This window comes from Eubalaena glacialis, chromosome 10 (genome assembly GCF_028564815.1).
Source record: "Eubalaena glacialis isolate mEubGla1 chromosome 10, mEubGla1.1.hap2.+ XY, whole genome shotgun sequence".
In the NCBI taxonomy this organism is placed as follows: Eukaryota; Metazoa; Chordata; class Mammalia; order Artiodactyla; family Balaenidae; genus Eubalaena; species Eubalaena glacialis.
The window spans coordinates 113313990-113329693 of NC_083725.1; the positions used below are offsets into that span (position 1 = coordinate 113313990).

The 15704-nt window shown below is 50.8% G+C and overlaps 3 protein-coding genes and 1 non-coding gene across 6 annotated transcripts; 2 read left to right on the top strand and 2 right to left on the bottom strand.

The window, feature by feature from the left end:
* Positions 1 to 184: 184 nt before the first annotated feature.
* On the bottom strand, positions 185 to 4831 carry INTS5 (integrator complex subunit 5). Its single transcript, XM_061203514.1, has 2 exons — positions 4710 to 4831; positions 185 to 3336 (listed from the first exon to the last, which is right to left on the bottom strand). The coding sequence occupies exons 1-2, from the start codon at positions 4787 to 4789 to the stop codon at positions 357 to 359; spliced, it is 3060 nt and encodes a 1019-aa protein (XP_061059497.1). The 5' UTR covers positions 4790 to 4831; the 3' UTR covers positions 185 to 356.
* Positions 4832 to 9878: 5047 nt separating this feature from the next.
* On the bottom strand, positions 9879 to 15334 carry LBHD1 (LBH domain containing 1). 2 transcript variants are annotated; one of them, XM_061201877.1, is made up of 6 exons: positions 15185 to 15334; positions 14938 to 15106; positions 14105 to 14329; positions 11689 to 11813; positions 10079 to 10176; positions 9879 to 9993 (listed from the first exon to the last, which is right to left on the bottom strand). In XM_061201877.1, exons 1-6 carry the CDS (start codon positions 15332 to 15334, stop codon positions 9963 to 9965), a joined length of 798 nt encoding a protein of 265 aa, XP_061057860.1. In that variant the 3' UTR covers positions 9879 to 9962. The 2 variants fall into 2 exon arrangements, with proteins under 2 accessions (XP_061057860.1, XP_061057859.1); XM_061201876.1 differs by having other exon boundaries at positions 14938 to 15334.
* On the top strand, positions 12173 to 13644 carry CSKMT (citrate synthase lysine methyltransferase). Of its 2 annotated transcripts, XM_061201879.1 has the most exons (4): positions 12173 to 12192; positions 12484 to 12571; positions 12675 to 12808; positions 12972 to 13644. In XM_061201879.1, the coding sequence occupies exons 3-4, from the start codon at positions 12742 to 12744 to the stop codon at positions 13625 to 13627; spliced, it is 723 nt and encodes a 240-aa protein (XP_061057862.1). In that variant the 5' UTR covers positions 12173 to 12192; positions 12484 to 12571; positions 12675 to 12741; the 3' UTR covers positions 13628 to 13644. The 2 variants fall into 2 exon arrangements, with proteins under 2 accessions (XP_061057862.1, XP_061057861.1); XM_061201878.1 differs by having other exon boundaries at positions 12484 to 12808.
* Positions 12258 to 12406, top strand: LOC133100235 (small nucleolar RNA SNORA57). The gene has a single exon (XR_009702470.1). It is a non-coding gene; the product is annotated as a small nucleolar RNA SNORA57 (small nucleolar RNA).
* Positions 15335 to 15704: the final 370 nt, after the last annotated feature.

The window sequence follows — 15704 nt, forward strand, 5'->3', positions numbered from 1 at the left end:
CGGCTTCCTGATTGGCCGGGCCACACTGAGGCCTGGCGTCTGTCCCATTGGCCGAGAGCGTACTCTAAATGCTCGTGGGGGCGGGGCCAGGGCGGGGCTTGAGTGAGGGGGCGGGATTGTTCAGACCCAGGCGCTGTCCGAATTGGCCGGCTCTCCGCATCAGACAGAGAGGCACTGGACTCTGTTTTTCTCAACTCGGCAAATTTTATTTAGAAAAAAAGGTGGGGGAGGAAGAAAGTGACAGCGCTCTTTTAGGCCAAGGTCTCAGAAGAGAAACCTCCACCTTTCTGCAGCACCTTAGCCCCCCGTCTGTCTCTCCTGGCTCAACCTCCCTCGGCTTCTGGAGCATGGAAAGGCTATGTCCCCTGCCGAAGGAGATTGGACGGTGAAGGTGCCTGGAAACGGCCAGAGAAAAGGCCCAGGCGGTCAATGTTGCGGTGGAGGACACTGTGCAGCACAGCCAGATGGGCTCCACCTTCACCCCCACCCTCCCTGGAGAAGTCCCGGATGAAGCGGCCACGCTCTGACTGGAAGATGAACTTCTGGGGCAAGGGCCCGTGCTCCCGGAGAAAGCCCCAGACACTGAGCAGCAGCAGACGCACTTCAAAAGGTGCCAGTTGGCTAAATACCTCGTGCATATTCCCCAGGGCTGGTGGCAGGAGGCTTCCCTCAGCCATGACAGCCACCAGGGTGCAGGATGCCTCCAGGTGCCAGGGGGAGTGGGCTGTATCAGGGTGGCGAGAGGCTTCCCAGTGGCCCAAGAGGGCGGCCAGCAGCCCCCGCAGCAGCACGGAGCAGTAGCACAGGGCTGGGGGAGCAGCTGCTACCAACTTTAACAGCTCAAAGAGCAGAGGCTGTTCCCGGAAGCGCCGGCCAATGCGGAGATCCCGCTCCACGGTGGCCCGGGCATGCTCCTCAGGAGGCCAGGCTAGCTCAGCACCGGCTGCATCGGGACACACACTCTCCACCAAGGTCACTGCCACTGCTTTGGCTGCCTCCGGGCTCAGGGTGGGAGCCCCCCAGCAGCCCACACATTCAGTCCCCCCAGGGGCACTGCAGCAGTGCACCAGGAGGCTGAGGAGGCTCTGGGTGTTATACATCACTTCTTGCTGATTGCGTGCTTGGGCAAACTTGGGTGGCTTTAGGCCACGGCCGATGACTCCAGCGTGGAAAACAGACCAAATCCCTCCAGGGCCCGGCACAGCTGCAGTGTGCCGCCGGTTTGTGTCCAACAGGGAGGCCGAAGCCAAAGGAGCTGAAACAACTGAGAGAGTCTCATTGTCCCCATCCACTTCCCCACCAAACAGTTCTGTGTTGCCCTGATGTAAGGCTCCCTCAACTAGCAGCTGCAGGACAGCCTTGAGCCCAGCCGGGGAGGTCTGGGAGAGGCGGGTAAGAAGCTGGGAGGCGGAAGCCACCCCTGGGGGACCGTGCAGCCTGAGAGAGGCAAAGAAGCGATGCACTCCAGCTCTCACCAGTCCCAGGAGTTGGGAAGGGGACAGGGCTTCCGGAGGAAAGGGACAAATGGCCAGGAGGGAGGCAGAGGCTTCGGCTACTTCCTCCTCAGGATGGAGCAGGAGAGGAGCCAGGTCAGACAGATGAGCTGAGGCAGACTCCCCAAACCGGGCCCCTAGGGCTGCAGGCCCCTCACCACCCTGCTGTTCCCACCCCACTAGCAGTGCCAAGTTACGCAGGAACCGGGCCGTGAAGGGAGGTTGCAAAGTCCCTGCATGTACCCTAGCCAGGCAGCTTCGGAAGGCCAGGGGCAGGAGGCCAGAGAGACTGACCACCAGCCCTGCGTATAACTGAGTGGCCAGACCCAACTCTTCAGGGCTTCGGGCCCGGCTCAGGAGATGGCCCAAGGCCTCAGGTCCACAGCTAGGCCGGGTATAAACAGAGAGCAGGCCAAGGAGCTGGTGTTGCCAGAGGAAGCGTTTCCGTTCCAAACGTAACGTCTCTCCACACAGCTCTCCGACGTGGTTCCTTAGCGCATCTAGAAAGGGCACAGGGCGGGGGGGCGGGGGTGGGCCCAGCACCCCTTCCCCAGGAGACCCTCCCCGGTGATGAACCAGCTTTTGCAGGTGCAGCAGCAGTAGCTGGATCAGCCGGTCACAGGCCTCGCGCACGGCGTCTGGCACAGCCAGGCCCTGGGTGGTAATGACTGAGGCAGGCATGGCTGTGTCCACCAGGAACTGCAACAGGCGGTAGGCACCTGCCCCAGAGGCCTGGCTCACCAGGTGCACGGCCAGGTTCAGCATGTTGTCCAGCTCCTCTCGGGGGAATCCCTGCAGGTGTTGCTGCAGCTGACTCAGCACAGCTGGGGGCTTCAGGCAATCCACCAGCTCTCCAGAGACTGTGCCCAGCAAAGCTGGTGACATGACTGCCAGCTGCAGGAGGAAGGGAACTGTGGCCTGAAGGGAGGGATCCCCACTCCGGCCGCCAGCGCCCCCTGCCAGACTGTCATGAAACATTCGCAGGAGCTCCCGTCGGATGCTGTCTCCATGGCGGGAGGCCAGGTGCCCTAGGATGCCTACAACTGAGGCAATCTTGGGCACCCGTTTCTCCCCAGGGATAGCAGGAGATCCAGGGAAGGGGTCTGTAGAGGGGGTCTGAGAAGAGCCTCCACCACTGCCACCAGCTCCACCTCCAGCCCCACTGTGAACACAGAAGTCCTTAAGGCCACAGGAGAGAACTCGGGAGATGATGGTGCCGGGAAAAGAGGAGCCAATATGCGCCACAACCCAGTCAAAGTGTGGGGAATGCTGGACAGAGGTATCCAGCAAGGCATCCACGCAAGCATCTGGGCAACTACCAATGAGAGCCGAGAGGCACTGAACATAGACGTCCATTAATGTGCGTGTGGCCCGACAGCCCATCCACAGCTGCAGCAATTCGTTGAGAGAGCCAGTGGCATGGGGCACACGCTGGTGCTGGCCCGAGTAAGTGCTGCTCAGTTGCCCCATGAGGTCAATGGACCACGCACTAATCACAGGTGCCCAGGCCTTCGGGTTGGCCCGGATAAACTCAGACAGCACCTGCTGCACTTCCTGCACCACATCCTCTAGACCAGGTCCCCCAGCAGGGACATGGGAGGGTGGCGGTGGACGGAGGTGAGGTGGACCAGCCACAGGGCTTTCATCCAGGGCAGCCAGGTGGGCCCGGACACTCTCATCAAAGACACCTCGCAAGTGGTCAAGCACAGCAGCCCGAGCAGGTGGCAAAGAGCGGAGCAAGAGAAGGCCACAGCGAGCATGTTCCCGAGCAGAGAGTTGGTGGCCCAGAACAGGGTCTACACCAGTCAGAAAGGCCTTGATTTCCTGCGACAGCTCCTGAGCACTGTAAGGAAACAAAAGAAGCAGAGTTAGAGTGTTGGGAGTTGTTGAGCAAGTTACATTCCCTCTGTGAGCTTCAGTTTCTTTCTATGTAGAATAGGGATAACTGTACCTCCCTCAAAAGATAATGTTCGTAAAGCACGTAAGCACCATATCTAGGTCACACTAGTTACTCAGTAAATGCTAGCTATTTTTCTTTTAATAAATAACAATAGTATCAATATTAGATAACTCTTGTAATACGTCAAGTTCTCTTTTAAGTACTTTACTTGTATTATTTCAATACAGATAACAGCCCAATAAGGTAGGTACCATTATGATCCCATTTTACAGAGAAGGAAACCAAGGTAAGTAATCAGACTATAAACTCCAAGAGGGTAGTTAACAGTTCTCTGCTTTTCAACACTGGATCCTCTTCTACTGGGGTGCCTGGAATATGGGAAATAATAAATATTTGTTGAATTGAGTAAGTATATTTTGTGTTCCTGTAACATCTGCTTTGAACACACCTTTCTAGCTTTACTGCACTCCCCCCTACATACAAACAAGAACGCTGGATTTTGCTCTTAATGGAAAGAAAATTCTAAGCCCAAATTTGCCCCTTATTAAGAGCTCTCCCTCCCCAAACCTGCTTCTTCCCATATTCTGCAAGCATCCTAACCACCAACCACTTGGACTCCACCACATCAACAGCCACCACCTTCCCAGAACCCTCAGTATGCCCCAGGAATCAAGGTGCCCCAGGGCAGAGACAAGCTAATGCCCTTCAACCCTTCCCCTCCTGAAACATATGGGTTCAGTCTCAGAGGTTCAGAAGCCAGTGTTATGGGAAGAGGCAAAATCCCCTTGCTCTTATTGCATTTTCTGCCAAAGAAGACAGCATCCTCTAGAGGTTGATAAGGCTCTGACTGTGCCATTCATCTCTGGTTCCTCCCAAAAAAAAGCCACTCTACGGTGAGGGGAGTGTCTCCGTTGGAGAGTTAGGGAAAGGCTAGAAGAAAGCATTCTGTGGGTTTCTGGGCCTGGGTGCTCAGGGAGTCTCCATGAAGTCAGGGGACCCTGGGTTCCCTCGGGTCTAAGGGACAGGGCACCTGGGTTCCCAAGAGTTCTGATATTCCCAACTCTTGGAAGAGCAAGGCCAGGACCTGGGGTAACTGGGCATTGGGGTTTAGGGGGAGGCAGTACCGAGATCTTGGGAGTGCGGGCGGTGGAGCCCAGAGTTTTGGTGAGGCAGTCCCTGAGTTCTGGGAAGACCCGACCGGGAATCTCTGAGAACCCTGACGCGAGTTCTCGAGGTGGGATCCGGGTTTCTGCCGAGAAGGCTGGTTATCGGCGCGGGACCCCGCGGTAGGGAAAGATGCCAGGGGCTCTGACTACCTGAGCGGCGCGGGACCGTGGGAGACCGGGGCAGGCCCGGGAGGCCCTGGGGCCCCGGGAGGGTCGCACAACGCGGACATCCCGGAGCCCTAGCCCGAGCCCGAAGCGGGAGCGGCGGAGCGCAGGGAGCGCATGCGCGCTGCCGGGAAACCCGAAAGGAACCAGCGACAAGGCCTCTCAGGAAAACCAATCCGGCGACGTCCGTGACCCTCACACATTGGTTCCGAGATGAGTCGGCGTCCCAGAACGGGGCTGCACCCATGACAGCGGGAAGCCGACCCACCCTCAACGCAGCCATTTTTTTTTTCCCCCAGAGAGGGCCATTGACACAGACTAAGGCTAGCTGCGACCACTTAATTGGATTTAATTAATTTTCCTAAAGCCGAAACAAAATTTTCAACTCTCGAGGTTTTAAAAAAGGAAGCACCTTAGGAAACATTTTAATCAATAACCAGTGACAATGTAAAAAGCAGTTAAAGGAGAGAAGGGAAGAGGGAAAGCGGAAGAGAGATGGAAAGAAAGGAGTGAAAGTCCGTAAGAGAAGATGAAGAGAAGACAAGAAAAGAAAGGGAGAGGAGGAAGCCTGAAATAAATTGGGCAGGCTACGCTGAAGGTGTTCTCCCAGTCCTAGGTTGGCACTACGATCTTTGTCAGGCTCCCCAGTCTCCCAGTGCAGGGGGACCTTCCCCAACCTCACATCCCCATAGCTGCAGAGAGAGCTTGGTAACCTTATGAGGACATAATAGACCTCATCAAGAGCCCCCCTCCAACCAGTCTATTTAGATCACGTTCCAGCTATTCCACTAACCAGCTGTGTACTTCATTTAACCCCTCTCTGCCTGTTTCCTTTTCTGGAAATCGGGATGTTAATAGTACAATTACCTCACGGGCTTGTGAAAATTGAAACCAGGTAATATGTTTACTGTATAGCACTTGGTGCCTGCAATGGTAGGTAAGCACTATATAAGCAATAGCTGTTTTTATTATATTTGTTGAATGAACTCCAGCTCTTTGACAACAGGGATGTTGCCAGTTTTGTTAAAGGCTTTATCATCATCACATACAACAGTGTCTTCCTGGCATGTAGCAGGGTCTTAATAGCTGGTTGGATGAATGAAAAGGAAAGTAGGTTCTGAGGCCTGTATTAACCAGAGGGCTTACTGTTCTCAGTGGAAATGTGAGTTAGAATAACACCAGATGGTAGGTTCTAAAGATATCTTTGAAGTGACTGTGTTTTAAAAGCTAAATGATTAATTAGGGTGGTTCTATATTTATTCTTAAATTTTAGAAGTTCGATCACTCATGAAGCATATATGCTCTAGGACAGTAAATATGAGACAATTTCTGCTCCTAGCTCTGCTTCAAACTTGGACCCAACACTTCCCTTCTCTGGGCCTTGACTTTTGATCTATGAAAAGTGGCTTTTGGGGACTTCCCTGGTAGTCCAGTGGTTAAGACTCTGCATTTCCACTGCAGGGGGCATGCGTTAGATCCCGGCATGGCCAAAAAAAAAAAAAAAGTGCCTTTTGAACCCGATAAATTCTTCCAGCTATGAGACTATTATGTGGTCCTTGCCCTTAAAGATTTCACAATCTAAGGGTGTTTGTTTTGGAGTTAGACAGATCTGGATTCATGTCTGCTATTAATTAGCAATGTAACCCTGAGCAAGTGACTCAGCTGCTCGGAGCCCCTTTCCTTATCTGTAAAATGGTGCATGCTGTATCGTATCTCACAAACTTTTTGCAAAGATCACTTCAGATTATTCACCTATTTCTTTCTCTCTTTTTTTTTCTTTTTCTTTTTTTGGCCATGCCATGCAGCATGCAGGATCTTAGTTCTCCGACCAGGGATCAAACCCGTGCCCCCACAGTGGAAGCATGGAGTCCTAACCACTGGACTGCCAGGGAATTCCCACTTCAGATTATTTGTGTAAAGAATTTAGCACAATACCAGGTATAGAAACTCTTCTTTGAACACAGCAAGCTCCTTTCTGCCTTAGGCACAGGGGTAGAACAAAATTATGAAAGGTGATGGGGATCCCAGGATGTTGAAATTCCTTCTCCCTGCAGCTTCTCCCCTCCTCTCCTTACCGCATCTGAATATAGTTCAGTTTCACACAAGTACTTTTTCCTTTCTGTGTTCAAAACTGGACATGTCTCCATAGAAAAATAGCTGATACCAAGTTTTAGCCCAGGGGAAGTAGCAGGTGAGCCTGGAACATATTGTGCCAGACAGCAAGGAATTGCTCAGATACTGGTGGTGCTGTGTCAGAAGGACACAGGACCAGGACTTTCTTGGTGGTCCAGTGGTTAAGACTCTGTGCCTCTATTGCAGGGGGCACAGGTTCAATCCCTGGTTGGGGAATCAAGATGCTGTATCCTGTGTGCCCCCCCCGACCCCCCCCAAAAAGACACAGGCTTTGGCTGGCCAGTTTGGTATGATTTGGAGCATGAAAAAGTGATAGTAACAGATGTTTAACAACCTAAATGAGATTTTTAAAAGGAAGTAGGGGTTTCCTTTACAGAATATGTAAAATGAGTAACATGGATGAATGAATGATACAATTAGAAAAATCACCATTTTGCAGCAGTAACTAATTCAGATACGGATCATCATGGATGCTAAAACCATCGTTGAGAGGTCATTGGGGAATAGGGTATTCATACAATCTCAAAGTATCACTCCATAGATTGCTTATTAATTACAAACGGAAAGAATACCTTAACCGTGGAGAAATCTGACAGACACCCACTTAACACTAGGAATCACCAATAATGAGACAAACTGATATTATATGTGTGGACGAAAAATTCGCCTGCCTGCTATATCAGAAAACAAACAATGTTGTGGCCATCAAGCAATCAGCCACTACGGCTGTCTCCGACGGTCTCCAAACAGGCTGCCCTCCATCAAACCGTCAACCACTGCAGCCATCCCCAGCGGTGCACCCTGAGGAGATTCAGGAAGGAAAAGAACAGGATACTGGCCATAGGTAGTTAAGGAGCGTATCAAAGGAATGATTTCAAAAAGCCAAGACTCTTGCATCTTCCCATACATAGAAAGGCTAAATTAATTAACTTGAGAAGTTAAATTAAATTAATTAAATTGAGAAGTCTGATTTTCTTTTTTTTTTTTTTTTAATTAATAGCTTATTTATTTATTTATTTTTAGCTGTGTTGGGTCTTCGTTTCGTGCGAGGGCTTTCTCTAGTTGCGGCAAGCAGGGGCCACTCTTCATCGCAATGCACGGGCCTCTCACTATCGCGGCCCCTCCCGTTGCGGGGCACAGGCTCCAGACGCGCAGGCTCAGCAGTTGTGGCTCACGGGCCCAGTGGCTGCACATGGGCTTTCTCTAGTTGTGGCGAGTGGGGGCCCCTCTTAATTGCAGTGCACAGGCTTCTCATTGCTGTGGCTTCTTTTGTTGTGGAGCATGGGCTCTAGGCACGCGGGCTTCAGTAGTGTGGCACACAGGCTCAGTAGTTGTGGCACGTGAGCTCTAGAGCGCAGGCTCAGTAGTTGTGGCACACGGGCTTGTTGCTCCGCGGCATGTGGGATCTTCCCAAACCAGGGCTTGAACTCGTGTCCCCTGCATTGGCAGGCGGATTCTTAACCACTGCACCACCAGGGAAGCCCCACCGACTACCTCGGTTTTGTTGCAAAAACTCCTCTCTATCCTGGCTCCTCCCTTAGCTCAGAGCTATCCGAGAGGCTGTCTTCCAGGTTTAAGTTTTCAGCAAGTCTGCTGAATCAAACATAATTCTCAACCTTTAGGTTGTGTATTTTTTTTTTTCAGTCAACACTTACTTCCTGATGAAATGCAATGGGAAGTACACAATATCCTCTATGTAGAATTTTTCCCAGAAATGCTTAACCTACATCTATTGATGAGGAAACATATGGAAACACTCAGACAAACCCAGGCTGTGAGATATTCTTTAATTAATTAATTTAGGCTGGACTCTTCGAAGACACCAAGTCACCTAAGACAAGGTAGGGGTACGGTTTTGGATTGAAGGAGACTAAAGGGACATGACAATTAAATGCTATGCGTGATCCTTAACGGTTTCTGGATTGAGGAAACAATAAACAGCTATAAAAAATATTATCCACAGCTGAGGAAATGTGAATATGAAAACCTGAATTTTAGCTATTCCACCAATGTTAAATGTCTTAGGTGTTTTGGCTATATAGAAGCATGTCCTTAGGGATAAAATTTCATCTGCAATTGACTTTCAAATGAGTCAGCAAAGACAACAATTATACATACTTGAACACATACATATATATGCAAGCGGGTAAGGAGATCAAGTATTGCCAAATGTTAAAAACTGGTCAATCCAAGTAGAGTGCATATTTAAGGGCTCAGTGTGCTAATCTCTTAACTTTACCGAAGGTTTGAAAATGTCCAAAATATAAACTTGAGGAGGGGGGAGCACAACACTGTACCCAAACCCTCCCTCTTCCAGGAAGCCTGCACTGATTAACAGAGCAAGGAGAGAATATGCTTTTCCCCAGTTGACCACATCTCTGCACACACAGCTTCTCACTTTAATTAACCACCCCAGCCCTGGCTTCCAACAAACAGAATTTCTGAACGTTAAAAGGGAAAAATAATGTTCACTTTATTAAAAATATAATCCAGCAAAGGAAACAGAGACAACCACGGTCACTTGCCCACCCTGCTCACACAGGGGAGCGGGCAGGGGCAGTATCAAGACCCTTACCTCCTCTGCCATCTCTACAGAACACCTTATTTTTGTCAGAAATGGAAAGTTGAAGTGTCACTCATCAGGGAGACAGGGCCATCATGGAGGGTGGCTTCTTGTTGCCTTTGGTCAAGTAAGAACTGTGGGTCCTGTTTCCCAACTGTCTTGTTTCCACACTCACAGCCCCTTTTCATGGCCTATCCCCATTCCTACATTTAATCACACACATCTCAGTGAGAATGCTAGGGCTTTATTACAAATGGAGTTGACTGCTTAGGACCCCTTCTCCAATCTTTCTTTTCTACCCTCTTCCTCTCAATACATCCCTCCAGGGCAGGTCACTAGGCCATTAGGGAAGAGGAATCTGGGGACAGTGAAAAGGAGCAACGCTTTCTCCAATGTCCTCTGAAATAACCATCGAGTCCTCCTGGCTCCAGCTGAGAATCTTCTGGCGGAAGGGGTGTGAGATTTAGCTCTTATCTTCAAGGTCCTCCATGTCTACATCCTGGGGGGCTTTTGTCTTCTTTTTTGATTTGGGCTGTGGTTCACTAGTCCTGGCTGACTTGAGGGGGGCTTCCACTGAGCAAAAGGAAAGAGGAAGCATTAAAGAACCCAAATGAATCCAGGCCGCCCCCTCACCCCAACTTCTGTGCCCTAGCCTCACCTTCCATGGCTGCTTTCTCTTTCTGGGCAAGCCGGATCTGCTGGAGGAGTTTTCTGCGCTTCTTCCCAGACAGAGTAATGTTGGCACGTGCACTGGACCTGAAGGATTGGTAAGAGCAAAAATATCCAGGTTAACCTGAACCAATACAGACCACACAGTGGTTCTGGTAACTGAAAAGGTCTTTGGATTCAAGTCAAAGAACTGTTACTTTACCTAAAACTAGTCTTAACACATACATAAAGTAACATTAATTGCTAAAATTTAGTACATAATAGAAACGTTTCCTCTTCTTATTTTATAAATATATATATGTATATATATCTCTATATATATATAGATATATATATTTTTTTTTGGCCATTCGACATGCAGGATCTTAGTTCCCTTGACCAGGGATCGAACCCATGCCCCCTGTACTGGAAGCACAATTGGTCTTAACCACTGGACCGCCAGGGAAGTCCCTTATTCTTGATACTTCTAACAGCAGATGTGGTGGGTGGGGGAGGTTTCCCACATCAAGTAATTCTCCAAATTCTCAATGGACATTGACTGGGTGTCCTACAAACTTAACTCCATTTGGACACTATCTACCAGGACATAGCAACAGATACCACAGGTTAAGGCTTCCCCCACTTCAAATGCCAATCACAAATCCAGGTTGTTACCTGTACTTCTGATTGACCAGCCATAAATTGGGGTTCTCATGATCCCCTTCTCAGACTCGATAATTTGCTAGAACAGCTCACAGAACTCAGGGAAACATGTACTTGCATTTACTGATTTATTATAAAATGATACAACTCAGGAACAGTCAGATGGAAGAGAAGCATAGGGTAAGATATGGAAGGGGCCAGAGGTTCCATGCTCTCTCCAGGTGAGCCAACCTCCCAGTACCTCCACCAGTTGACCAGTCAGGAGCTAGTTCAAGAGGTTGTGTAGAGCTTAATCTACAGCACCCACCCACCCTCTTCCTACAGGCAGTGAGAGGGAATTAAATTTCCAATCCTCTAATCACTTCATCTTTCTGATGACCAGCCCCACGCTAAGTAACCATTTGCATAAATTTAGGTGTGCTCAAAAGGGGATCCTTAGGAAATAAAAGGCACTCTTATCACTCAGGAAATTTAGCTCTTCCACAAAGCAGAGACAAGGACCAAATATATTTATTATGCCGCTTTATAAACTAAATATTTATAATAAGTCAATGAAAGAATGGGGTGGGAACTCTGCCCCAAGACTCAGGAGGCCTTGAAACTTATATGCAAAAATCTCACATCTGCCCTTGTGAAAATTCATCGAATGGTTCACCGCACACTTATGTGTGTGCTTTTAAATTTACTTATAAAAAAAATCTGTGTGAATGTATAATGTTACTTGGGGAGGTGGGGGAGTCCACAGCTCTCCTTAGATTCTCAGCAGAGTCCAAGAACCAAAGAAAGGTTGTGAGCTACAGGTACAGTGAGAGACTAGCAGAGTTTAGGCACAAACGTTCCTTGCATAAACTGAGTACACAAGGAAAGCAAAAAGGTGTTAGCTGCTCCGGAGCTCGACAAGGAGGAGGGAAGGAGGCTTGGTGGGGAGGACCAAGAGGGAGAGGGTCTGGGACTCACGCCCGCTTCTTGAGGTGGTGCCTCGTGATCAGCCCTTCGTCTATCACAGCCCCGACCACCTGGTGCTTCAGTCGCCGCTCCCGGTTCAACACCCGCCGTCGCCTGAACAGCTTCTTCTTCAGCTCCTAAGAGGGAGGAAAATGCTTAATCAGAGGGGTGCCGTGCACCGCGACCCGGGACCCCGCACCCGGCGACACTGGCCCATCGAGTCCATCTCGGGCGAGGGTAAAGGGCTCCGGGACGCTTGGGAAACAGGGTCGGGCTCCCACACAGTCACCGTTCGCGGCCGGTTGATCTTCCCCCCCGGAGCACCCATTGCTGCGTTGCGAAACCAGCTCAGCGTCCAACGTTTCAGCTCTGCGCAGGGTCCGTGTGCGCCCCACCCCTCAGCCCTCCGTTAGCCAATCGCAGCTCGGGGAGGGGAGGGGGGGTGGGGAGGGCGGGTCCTAGAGCTATATAAAGGAGCCCGGCCGGCTCCTTTGCCTTTTCGAGGACGGCGACCGAGTGAGTGTCGGCTTTAGTGTTTTCACCGGCTGGCCGTGCGGGGGTTCTGGGTGGGGTCTGTTGACCCTCCTTTTCTTGGCGGGGATCGGGCGTGCGGTCCCGGTCCGCGTAATGTACGGAGGTAGAGGGAAAGGGCTCCGGCCCCCTCGGCGTCATGTCTTCGGTACCCGCGGCTTTCAGTCCGCGGGTTCTATCCTCAAGCGCCGGGACACAGGGCTCCAAGGAGCAGGGCAGAACCGAGGTCCAGCAGACTCCTCCCCGGGGTGCTCACACCTTCTCCTTTGATTTCAGGTCTGTGGAGCCGCCCCAGGAGCCGGAGCTGTCGCATCCCCTCCTCTTCCACTTCCCGTTGCAAACAATAAAGGCCGTTCGTACCGTAGTAAGTTTGTGTCCGCGTTCTTTTTTTCCGAGGCTGCAGAGTTAGGGAGGCTGTACGCGTGATTCCGCACAGCGGATTTTGCAAATCTTCCCTTGGACCTCAGGCCCCTGCCGGAGCGCGGGCGACATTTTCGCAGAAGTTTCTCTGGCCGACCTTGCCGGCACCTCCGGATGGCAGCCCTGCGCCGAACCCTCCACCTGGCGAGCCTGGCGGCGGGGGCGCGTCGCGCCGTGGCGGGTAGGGAAGGTGGACAGAGGGAGGGCAAGTTGGGTTCTTCGTTACACAGGAGTTTAGTCCCTGAAATTGTGCCGCTTAAAGCCCCAGGCCACATTGGTGCGGGTTTTGTCGCGTTTTGCTAGAACTGGGCGCTGGGTGACGCAAGTCCTCCACTCGTCCACAGGCTCCCTGGCTGGTAGCTGCCTGGCGGACCGCCGCCTCTGGGATAAGCTCCCCGTCCAGCCCCGTGAGGGCAGCGCCGGCACCTTCGACTGGTTCTTTGGATACGAGGAAGCCCAGGGGCTCCTACTGCCGCTGCTGCAGGGGGCACCAGCTGCCTGTCCGCCGCGGGTGTTGGACGTGGGCTGTGGGACCTCCAGCTTGTGTACAGGCCTCTACACCAAATGCCCGCACCCAGTGGACGTGTTGGGGGTGGACTTCTCTCCTGTGGCTGTGGCCCACATGAACAGCCTCCTGGAAGGTGGCCAAGGCCAAACACCCCTGTGCCCGGGGCACCCTGCCTCACGCCTCCACTTCATGCAAGCTAATGCCCAGAACCTGCAGCCAGTGGCTTCCTCAGGCTCTTTCCATCTAGTGCTAGACAAGGGCACCTGGGATGCTCTTGCCCGGGGTGGTCTGCCTGGGGCTTACCAGCTGCTGTCAGAGTGCCTGAGGGTCCTAAGCCCTGGGGGGACCCTGATTCAGTTCTCAGATGAGGACCCTGATGTACGGCTGCCCTGCCTGGAGCAAGGGTCCCAAGGCTGGACTGTGTCTGTGCAGGAGCTGGGCCCTTTCGGGGGCATCACCTACTTTGCTTACTTGGTTCAAGCCTCCAATTAAAGACTTTTAAAACCTGACCCTAGTGTTTCTGTTGGGTGAGGAGTTGGAGAAAGCTTTTGTCTTGGCAAGATGACTGGAAAATGAGGATGTGGATCCTGGCTTCCATATTTATTATCTGTGTGCACACAGTATTGAATATTTCTGTGCCCCAGTTTACTCATCTGCAAGGTTGGAATAATACCTGGAGTTATGTGGATTCCATACAACAACAGGTGAAACATTTAGCAGTGCCAGGCACAAGATGAGTGCTGAATAAAGAAGGTACAAGTGGATCATTCCCCATCCCCAGTTAACTGAACTCCTAAAAGCACAGATAGGAGTTCTTAATCCAAATTCCTTGGATATGACTTGTGTGACCCAGGGGCCTAACCTGTAAGCCTTCATTTTTCTCAACTTGTAAAAGGGGAAGATTGTGAAAGGACAGGTAGAAGGGCTTCATAAACCTAGGTAAAATGTTTGAGGGAGAGTGATACTTACCCTCAAAGCTCCTGGGAGGCAGGAAATGGGAATATTCCACAAAGCAGCTTCTGCAGACACGGGAACGTGATGCTGAGTCCCAGAGAGGACAGGGATTGGGGGCTTCCTGACAATCTGTCTCCGGAATCCAGGAGGCGTCTTGATCTACCTGTTCCTGCCCCCAGCTGAGTTCTGGGTTAAAGGTTCTTAAGGGAGATTTGGGGTCCAGTGAGCTCCAAGTCCAGCCTGGGGGGTGGGGAGGAGGGAGTTAAAGAGCCCATTAACAGTGAAAAATATACCTGATATATTACTGGATTTTTTTTTTTAAGATAAAACAAATTCATGTAATTTCTTTTGCTTATAAAAATAATACAGCAATTATAATGAAGAGCCTAACTTAACAGCTTCAGTTTCCTCATGAGGGAGAAAGTATCCTTCCTCACTGGGTCCTGAAAAATACGTAAAAGTGTTCAGCACAGTGCCTGGCACATAGTAAAAGTAGCTTCTATAACAGTATATAGACATGAAGAAAAATCTGGAAGAGAAGGCATCCAAAATGTTAATCTCTGGGTAGTCGGATTTGGGGTGATTTTATTCTTTCCCCCATGACAAAAATATCTTAAAGTATTAAAAATACATATTAAAAGGTGTCACCTATCTGACATCACAACTGCCTTTTAAAGTTCATCAACTTTGCCAACCACCTTGACTTTTATCTCCCACCTCTACATTTTTCTTCACTGTGGTTACTGAGCACCTACTGTGTGCTGCTTAATGTAAGAGACACAACTAAGTTGTCCTGCTTAGAGCATCCCATTCACAACAGCCTCACTTGAACCAGCCACCTCCCTCACCTGGTTCTTCACTTTGGTCCTGGAAGAAGACCTCAACCTCCTCTTCCTCATCATCAGTGAGCAGCTGCAGCTCCTCGTGTGGCCACCGGAGCTCCCCACTCTCTTCACTCGCCTCAGCCTCAGAGGCTTCCACCACGATGGAGGGGAGGCGGGTCTTTTGACAGACAACCTGGATGGGCACAGCAGGGGGCTTGGGCCAAATTGGAATATAAGCCAACAGCAAGACACAAGGTGGGGAAGTACTAACCTGAACATCCTGGCGACCTTCAACCTGGCCAATTTCTCCTCTGTCCTCCCAGAGAGGGTTGGTCAGTCTAGGACTTTCTGGGTGCTGGGAGGAGCCTGGGCTATCTCTAGGCCAAGGCCCATCCTCGCTGCTCCCTGGCACAAGGGCCATGGGTGCTGATTCTTGGAGTGCAGGGTGGTTGAACTCAGTAGAGTACCCCTGCCCAGAGCACCCCACAGACTGTTCCTTTAATCTGCTTTGGAGCCTGGCCCCTTAATCACTTCTGAGGAGAAGAGGCTGACATGCAAGGAGATTATGGGCCTTCCAGGGCAGGGGACAATCCCAAGAGGTGGGATAGGAGCTTTATTTCTACTCACTCCCTGGTGACACTGGGAAAGGCAGAAGTAGGAGTTAACGAGGGCATCTGGATTAAAGCCCTGTGAGTGAAGAGCTTTGATAACAAACTTGGAATTTCCTGGTTCTTACTGGGTCTCCCACATTGACATGTTTCTTTGTATCTTATTTAATGAATATTTTTATG

Coding starts and splice junctions, on each gene's coding strand:
- LBHD1 (XM_061201876.1), bottom strand. CDS start 15,334: ATGGCCCTTGTGCCAGGGAGCAGCGAGGATGGGCCTTGGCCTAGAGAT. Junction 14,330..14,937: donor GGACCAAAGTGAAGAACCAG/GTGAGGGAGGTG, acceptor CCCACCCCCCAG/GCTGGACTTGGAGCTCACTG. Junction 9,994..10,078: donor AGAGAAAGCAGCCATGGAAG/GTGAGGCTAGGG, acceptor CCTTTTGCTCAG/TGGAAGCCCCCCTCAAGTCA.
- INTS5 (XM_061203514.1), bottom strand. CDS start 4,789: ATGTCCGCGTTGTGCGACCCTCCCGGGGCCCCAGGGCCTCCCGGGCCT. Junction 3,337..4,709: donor CACGGTCCCGCGCCGCTCAG/GTAGTCAGAGCC, acceptor GTTTCCTTACAG/TGCTCAGGAGCTGTCGCAGG.
- CSKMT (XM_061201878.1), top strand. CDS start 12,742: ATGGCAGCCCTGCGCCGAACCCTCCACCTGGCGAGCCTGGCGGCGGGG. Junction 12,809..12,971: donor GGCGCGTCGCGCCGTGGCGG/GTAGGGAAGGTG, acceptor ACTCGTCCACAG/GCTCCCTGGCTGGTAGCTGC.